Genomic DNA, 9266 nt, shown 5'->3' with positions numbered 1-9266 from the left:
AATTCCCTACATGCTTTATATGAAGAATATAAGAAAAAGTTGGGACATTGAGGTGATGCTAGAGAGCCATTTGAAGTGTCTACTCCAACTGTTGTGGCGGTCACGAGGACGACTCTGAAAATCCATTTTTTTCTCGCTTAAAAAAACATAAGTGTGGCAGTGGTAATGGACCTATAATTGTGCCTTCAAAATTGGAAAAGGATTTCAATGAAATGTGTGAGCATCCAACTAAAGAATTCAACATTTTGAAATGGTAGAAAACAAATTGTCATAGGTTTCCTATTCTGTTTTCGATGGCCCGAGATGTATTGACAATTCCAATTTCCACTATTGCGTCTGAGTCTGCATTCAGCACTGGAGGTCGAATATTTGATCTATTTAGGGCTCTCTATCTCCTAAAGTGGTTGAAATCTTGATTTGTACACAAGATTGGACTCGTTCATTTATCACCCCAATAAGTGTTGAAGAAGATTTGGAACATGTTGAACAACTTGAAGAAGATAAAACTCAATTTTACTCTTTTTTAAATTTACTTAAGAGTTAGTTCAATACATGTTACTTTGATACTAACTAATTCATTTTGCATATTGATTTTAGAATTGTCAAAGGTTATCATAAATAGCAACAACTCAACGTCTAATATGAAAATTTAGATTTTTGATTTTGAAGATCTCGTGCATTTGTAAGTATATATGTTTTCTATTTTCTAGTTATATATATTTTATATTCTGTAAATCAGTAAATGTCCATAGCTAATGATATTGCTCTTCAACCATTTTCAGGTGTGAAATTATTTTAAATTAATTTGAATGAGAAGTTTGTGAAATCGTTAATCGTCTCATCTTCCATGGTATGCCTAACTAAAAATTGCGAAAACGGGGAAACAATATATGTCAATGTATGTATTTTGTTGGATATGTTTAGTTAGCTTTGATATGTCAATGAATGTATGTATTTTGTGTTTTTTATGTTTAGTTGGCTTTGATATGTTGTCAAACTAATGGTCAAATACTGCTAGAAAATTTGACAACAATCTTTATCTTATCAGCTTCTCTAATTGCTAATTTGTGGATATATTATCTTTGAATCATTCTATTTTAACAAGCTTTTGTTGATTGGGAGTGTTAAGAACTGTAATTGTGTAGCCTTCGATTCCGTCCGATTTCGATTTGTAGAAACGCAAGCACGATCTCCTCCAAATCAGTTCACACAATCAATCATTCCATAACGTCCTTGGTCATGCTAGCAACCCTAGACGTATTGAGAGAAAATCAAAATTTTTCACATGTTTTCAACTTCTTAAGTGGCATATAAATAGAGTTCAAGAACCCTAATCATGCCATAGAAAATCCTAAACACTTTAGGCCTGGCCCTTAATCACATTGAGCTAGCTCTCTCTCCTCTTCTAATTGTGAAATGGGCTTAATCTAAGTGTGTATCCCCTTAAGTCCACCATTAGACTAGATGTAAGGGCCAATTCTACTGAGCTATATTAGAGCCCAATTTATTGGATTAATTAAACACATCTCATGGACTTTTTAACTAAACTCTTTAATTAATAGTTTTAGAATTAATCAAATTAATTCTAAAACCCTACATATCATGGTTAACGTCTAGCAACATGTCATGAATACCTAGCCAATGATGAAACAAGCGTGGACCTTTTCAATTACAATTATCGTATAGTAAAATCCTTTCATTGATCTATGTCCCGATTGAATTTTGGGTATGATTTTACGACGAAACCCTAATCATTCAATAACTATATATCCATTCCAGATTTATGACTTGATAGGTGAAATCCTCTTATCATGACGATAAGTGATGAATGCTGTATCAACACTCATAAGCTTTCATATGTAACAAAGCCACACCCAGTGACAATTTGTCATTGACTCCATTAGAATCCAAAAAAATATCAAGACGTAACTAGTTAAATATAAGACTACTATGATGTCTCAAGTCTAAGGATCAATCTGCACAATTGCAACACAAGAATTTCAATTCGACATTAAACAATAACTATTAGGAATTTTGTAGCAGGTTAGTTTAGTATACTTATTCTTATAATAAGCAACCGCATATATGCATTGGTGTCTTCATTCCAATGTCCATGAAACAAGACATTCTTCTGATTGAGCATGCATCATATGTGTTAGCCTATCCGAATTATTAGTGTTCATTTCTAATAACTATATATATGACTAAGAACATTTAAAATCAAGGCTTATAAGAAATATGTTTTATGATTGTCATCTCTATGCATGATCATATTCCATGAGCCTATTTGATCTATAGACTTTGTCAAGTATAGATCACAATAAATAATGATGACACACATCAATGACAAATAAACCATAATATCTTGCAATAACAATTGATTGAAGATAAAAAATCTCAATGAAAAAGTATGATCAATTATATAAAATATAATTAACTTATGGGGCGTAACTCTAACAGGGAGTTTCAATTTTAGTAGGAAATGATGAAGAATCATACTTGCTACTACCATTATTCTTATTCATACTTGCTCGGCTCTATTTTGAGCTGAATTTTGAGGTTTTAACAAAAGACTAGTGGTTGGTAGCTGGAACTGGAAGTTTCATGTGAGAAAATAAACCAATTTCGATTTTGTTTGTAGGAATTTGGTTATGTCAGTTTTGTGTATAATCGGTTCAATTTTTTTCAATTATTGTTGTGATTAATCGGTTCGATTTTTTGGTTCAATTACATCAAGCTCAGTGTTGGTTAGTTCGGTTTCGATTAAATCAATTAATATAGGTGTTCGGTTCAGTTATCCTTGTAAAAACGGTTCAGTTCGATTAGCTAAAATCAGTCGTTTCGATTCAATTAAATCGAATGCTTACCTTAGCCTGTACGAGAGACCAGACATTGCCTTTTTTTATTTTTATTTTCAATAGATTTGCCTTAACTATTAGAGGGTCTCTATGAGAGACACTCCCCTACCTTTTAATTAATTTCTTTTTTTATAAGTCACACGAAGATTAAAAATTAATTCATAATTAAAAATTTATTATTATATTTTAACAATAACTGAGTTAAATAATGCTTTACCACCTATGATGTTGATACTCATGTTCCATCTCTATTTATTTTTTTGAAAACCCAATCTTGTCCTTTATACATGAGTGATCAGTTTATAAAATATAATAATTAATCAATAAAAGGCTAAATAATAAATAGTGAATAATTAATCTACCATAATACAGCTAAATACATAATTAAATTACACACTACAAATAACAGAATTAAAATCTTACACCTAACTCGTAATAATTGGAGTCTGTCTGTGTATTAGCAGTGGAGCAAGACATTATTGCAGGGCTTGCCCCTTTTCTGTACATAAATAATACCACGTTAAGAAATTAAAAAAAAAGGGGGGGGGTTTAAAAGAGAGAGCAAATCACGGCAACAATGCCAACAACCAAAGATATAGGCAATAACAAGAGGGGCCCCACCCTTCATTTACACTTTCAACCAAAACACACATCTATCCGTCGCTGAGACTAAACACTTGAATATGATTATTGATTAGCTGCTAATGCTATCCCCAAATGCCATTTGATTTAGTTTTAGTAGTAAGGTTTTATAGTATGGAAAAATAAAGACGTAAATCTTCAAATCTTAGTAAGTTTTGTAATTATCTGAGAAAAATAATAATACTGAAACAGTGGAGACTGGAAAGAGGAGGATAACAGACAGACTAGTTTGCATGAATTGAGGAGAAAGTTCAGTTCCTCGAATGAGAAACTCACAGCCTCAGACTGCACTGCAGGCATAGGTGACAGACAGACCCATCATACCCCTCTCTCTCTCTCTCTCTTGCATATAAAATGCAAGGCATGGAAGCCCTAAAACCCATCTGATCTTATCTGATCTTCCCTCTCCTGGTGCTGGCCCTCCAGTTCTTTCTCCAGATGAGAATGGCTGTGCTGAGCTCGGTTCTTCTTGCTTTCTGCTTCCAGTTCACTGCATTTGCTTTTGCAGCGCCGCCTGTTCTTGAAGGTAACATCCCAAATCCCACCTCCTTAAGTTCATCTCACTTCTTAATTAGAGTAGTGTTCTTTGGTATTTACATTCTGTCCTGTTTCTGATTCATCGATCTGAGCTTCGAATACGTCGTTAATGGCGTCCTGTGTCTTGACCCTTGTTTTCATCCTCAGGGCTGCTCCCAAATGGCAACTTCGAAGAGGCACCTAGCAAAGCCAACCTCAAGAAGACGCTGATCCAAGGAAAACACTCCCTCCCCAAATGGGTAATCAAGGGCCGGGTCGAGTATATCTCCGGCGGTCCGCAGCCCGGCGGAATGTACTTCGCCGTCAACCATGGCGTCCACGCCGTCCGGCTGGGCAACGAGGCCTCCATCTCCCAGACAATCCCCGTCAAAAAAGGTGCTCTCTACGCCCTCACGTTCGGCGCATCGAGGACTTGCGCCCAAGACGAGGTTCTCCGAGTCTCCGTCCCGCCGCAGGTCGGCGACCTGCCCCTCCAAACTCTCTACAGCAGCAACGGCGGCGACACCTACGCCTGGGGCTTCCGAGCGGCCTCTGATCTCGCCACCGTCATCTTCCACAACACCGGCGTTCAGGAGGATCCCAGCTGCGGCCCCCTCCTCGACGCCGTCGCCATCAAAGAGCTCTTCCCTCCGAGACCCGCTCGAGGTATGTGCATCTCGTAGTCGTAGTCATATATTGAAACCGAACCACGCGTGATCCATTCCTTTATTTCTTCTTCGTCTTCTCTCAGGCAATTTGGTGAGAAACGAGGGTTTCGAGGAGGGGCCGCACCGGCTGCTTAACAGCTCGAACGGCGTTCTGCTGCCGCCGAAGCAGGAAGATCTGACCTCCCCTCTCCCCGGCTGGATCATCGAATCCCTAAAGGCGGTGAAGTTCATCGACAAGAGGCACTTCAACGTGCCGTTCGGCGTGGCGGCGATTGAACTGGTCTCGGGGAGGGAGAGCGCCATCGCGCAGGTGATCAGAACGGTCCCGAACCAGATCTATAAGCTGAGCTTCGCCCTCGGAGACGCGAAGAACGGCTGCCACGGATCGATGATGGTGGAGGCGTTCGCCGGAAACGCGACGGTAAAGGCGCCCTTCGAGTCGCAGGGACTGGGGAAATTCAAGACGGCGAGCCTCAAGTTCAAAGCCCTTTCCATCCGGACAAGGCTCACCTTCTTCAGCTCGTACTATCACACCAGCGCTCACGACATGGGAGCTCTGTGCGGACCTGTTCTGGATCAAGTTGAGGTCTTCCGTATCGCATAAGATTGATGGGTTTGCTTTGGAAGTTGATTTAGATATGGAACCTTGTCTTCTGTTAATCAGACCACAATCCACGAGAGATTCATTAATGTTCGTTCGTACTCTGTTGAGAGAGTTATTTAATCTATTGCTATTAGGTACTGTTAGATTATAGACAGCCTACACTTAATGTACTAAAAACTTGGAAGTTGAGTCTCAAAACTTATTTTAAAGTTACAAACTTCTTTCATGGGGAATGCGCTATATATATATATATATATTTTAAAGAATATTATGTTATTTGTATCGCGTGACGTAATATTTGCTCGATAAAATGAGAGACGGGTTATCTCTTTTTGCATCCCCACTTTGGTTTGTTCGATATGTAGGAGAACAAATTTGTTGTTTCTTCTTTCTTTCATCGTGTTTAGAATTGAATTAATTCAATGCCAAAAGCGACTTTAGTTTCTAATTATGTGTTATGACAAAATCATTACTACTCTTGTTACATGGATTTGCATTTATTAGTTAATTTTATATATATATGAAATTTTTTATGGTTAATTAAATACATAATCTTAATAGTTTTTTTAGTGGCAAGCAAATGGTTTTTGTTAAATTAGCAAACAAAGTAAAAATTAAATTAAAAAAGAAAAAAAGAAAAGATGGAATTATTGAAAATTGGAAAAAACTGAAATCAAGAAACAAAATAAAAAGAGAAACCCTAGTCGTTAGTTAGGAACCAAACTCTCGACATTCAGAATTAGACAATCGTGATTCGTCGACTTACACTGATAAAATAAACACCAATGTAAAAAGAAGAAACAAATAACACAAATAATAAATGATACGCGAGTTTTTACGTGATTCGGCCAAAATGATGCTTACTCCACGACTGTTCTCTAATAATTTCGGCAGAATAACAATATGTAATTGATCATATGCACATTCAATGATTTTTTGAGCCTTATTTATAGAGTGAGATGTTTACAATTTAAATGACTTCTAAATATGGAAGAACAATATTATGGGGATAATATGTCCTTATCAGTTCCACAAAATTAGGAATAGATTCTGCATTATCAGGGATTTGGTTTGCTTTAGATAAGGCAGGCGAACATTGTCTCCAATTATTACGCAGCCTTTTTGTCATGCGAGCTGATCGGATTGGCCAGTGAGCTAAAGACCTTGTTGGGAGCTCGTTTACTCTCACTATCAGAGCTCGAGTTTCAGAGATCTGCGCCCTTGCTAAGGTGTCCTTGGCCTTACGCCCATTGGGCTTCGAGAGGTTAAGCCAGCTTGCTTGGTCGAGTCCGGTCTATAAGAGGTGGTTTAGAAATTAACCATAACACTAGCCCTCAACTCGCGGTGTGATCTTCGGAGTGCAAGCTGATGTATGCTGATCGGACTGGGCTATGCGAACTGTCAACCCACCTTCCAAACTTTTGCCCAATCGTTTCAAATAGCACATCTTTATACTGCACATCTTGTCTGAGGCACATTTAATGAGCACGTTCCCTGTAACTGCTTAATCATTATGCTCATGGGACCTATGGTTTTACGTGTTGTTGTTAGATCTAGGGTAGTTTGTCAGTTTCTCAATCCAACGTGGAACAACCCAACCTATAAAATCGTGAGGGAACTCTTTTCCCTCTCATCGTGCCATTTTGAAACGACTTTTTCTCCTGCACTCTTCTTTTCCTACTCCTAGAACTCCATTGTCGTCTACCTTCGAAGCTTTCTTGTGTTGCCTCCGTGAAGATCTCTGTCGTATTTCCATCAAGCGTTGGCTTTCGTTCCTAACTTTTGTAACGATCAACTCGGAACAGTAAGTTTCTCATAACTCATTCCCTTGACTTTACTACCGTTCCCATTCCTTCTATCGACTTTTCCTTCCATGCCTCGTCTTCCAACAATAGCTGTGTATCTTTAGGGGCATCAAGTGATGTGTCACATCGCCTTCGAGCTTGTTGACTTTAGGATTAGCATTCATTTATTGTAGAAGGCTAATCGGTCAGTAGATTTAGCCCCCTCTGTTTTAGGTAAAACCCTGTTGCGAAGCGCGTGACCTGATAGATAGGAAGTGTCTTAAGGAACTTTGGTTCGTGAGTGCCTTCAGCGACTTCACTTTTTTTTTTCTTTTTTCCTTTTTATCGTAGATGTCCACATCAGATCAGAAGCGCCGCAACCACAAGGGTAGAAGATGATGACACCTCTAGCTCTTCAGAGCACACCGTAAGGGCACGGGCGTGGACAACGATCTCATCTGGTGCAGAGGTCGCTGAAAGAGTACCTCAGCGTGTCGACCCTGTAGCCGCCCAAAGAGCTACCAAGGAACTCGCAACTCGCGAGGTCTTCAAGCGTTATCTTTCGAAGCTAACGATCAGCAAGCTAAGGTCATGTGCTTCGAAGTATCACCTACCTTGCGACAACCGTGTAATGGTGCCTTCTCCTGGCAACCACACAACCTTTTCTCCTGTAGGGTTCGTAGCCGTTAGCCCCCAATACTTAGAATTTGGACTTAGGTTTCCAATCCAACCCTACCTCATAGATATCCTCAACGATCTGAAACTTGCGCCCTTCCAACTGACTCCAAATTCTTACGCCTAAATGACCTTCCTAGCCATACTCTTCAAAAAGAACTTCCCTAAAAGTCTTCGAGGAAACCCATAATCTTACTTTTTACTATTTTATGAGATGCCACCGCTTCTAAGTGTGAACATTTATGTTGAGATGGAGACATTATTATCTACTCAACAAAATCAATATCATTATAACCTCTATTGTGGGGTCCTCTAGAAAAATCAAATTCAAAAATCCAAAAATCCCATAAAGTACCTTAAAAGGACTGAAGAATTGGATTACCTCAAAGAGTCTTCTAGGCAAGAGTTTTCCGGAGAGTCTTCAGGCTAACCAAGCTAAAAGAACTCTTTTGTTTTCACGATTTGATTTAATGCATGCGTCTAGAATCAGAAATGATAACCATATTTTGTTTTTACAGTTTGGCATAACCCTTTCATTCGCAACTATAAAGAATATCTATATTTGATTTTCGCAGTTCAGTGCAATGCCTATATCCGCACTTAGAAAGAATATCTATATTTTGTTTTGGTAGTTCAACGTAATGTCTACGTCTGCACTAAAAAAGAAAGAATATCCATACTTTGTTTTGGCGTGATTCAACGTAACGCCTACTTTTACATTTAGAAAGAATATTCATATTTTGCTTTGGCGTAACCCTTACATCTGCACTCAAAAAGAAAGAATATCCATATTTTATTTTAACGGTTCGACATAACATTTATGTTTGCACTAAAAAAGAATAACCATATTTTATTTTCGCGATTTGAGTTTTTGCCTACATTCGCAACCAGAACGGTATAATGACTTCAAGGGATACGCTTGCCTTTTAACTCTCCTATGTGGTTTTTGTTCCTTCACAACCTGTTTTGCTATTTTGGGAAGAGATTAATCGTTTAGCAATGTATTCATAAATTTTGATTGCTTGAGATTTTGTTTTCCTTCTGACTTGTGGCTGCTGAGGGTTTTTGGCTTTGTTGCTAGCGCCTTGGCAACATCCAACTGTTGCTTGGTTTCCACAAGCGCCTTGCATGGGCCACACCTGATGCATCTCTTGCGCTTCACTGTCCTCCTTAATTAGTTAGTTGCTTCTTCTTCTCCTTCAATTAAACCTTCGGCCAGATCTAAAACCAGATCTATTTTCCAGCAACCCAGATCTGAGTGTTCAGATTATGCTTACTTAAGCCATTCCCTTAAAATCAACATTGAGAGCATAAGAAATTAATTAGACAAGGAAGAAGAAGAGGTTCCCCGCCCAGATCTGGAATAGATGTGGGTGCCAGATCTACTTCGGCTGCACCGCCTCTGGTTCACCACCGCACACACCGCACCACAGCCGCAAGTTTCTTGTGCCTTGCTGCCTGGTTGCTGCAAGATTGGGTCGTGCTTGTTGCCTAGCTTGCTGATTGCTACGTGAGTTTC

At 38.9% G+C, this 9266-nt stretch overlaps 1 protein-coding gene across 1 annotated transcript; it reads left to right on the top strand.

The window, feature by feature from the left end:
• Window positions 1-3701: 3701 nt before the first annotated feature.
• LOC127787449 (protein DUF642 L-GALACTONO-1,4-LACTONE-RESPONSIVE GENE 2-like) lies at window positions 3702-5554 on the top strand. Its single transcript, XM_052315502.1, has 3 exons — window positions 3702-4026; window positions 4185-4682; window positions 4768-5554. Exons 1-3 carry the CDS (start codon window positions 3939-3941, stop codon window positions 5286-5288), a joined length of 1107 nt encoding a protein of 368 aa, XP_052171462.1. The 5' UTR covers window positions 3702-3938; the 3' UTR covers window positions 5289-5554.
• The last annotated feature ends 3712 nt before the right edge of the window (window positions 5555-9266 follow it).

The sequence above is a fragment of the Diospyros lotus genome, chromosome 12 (genome assembly GCF_014633365.1).
Source record: "Diospyros lotus cultivar Yz01 chromosome 12, ASM1463336v1, whole genome shotgun sequence".
Taxonomy (NCBI): Eukaryota; Viridiplantae; Streptophyta; class Magnoliopsida; order Ericales; family Ebenaceae; genus Diospyros; species Diospyros lotus.
The sequence above is the reverse complement of the archived record's forward strand: the minus strand, read 5'-3'. Positions and strand labels throughout refer to the sequence as shown.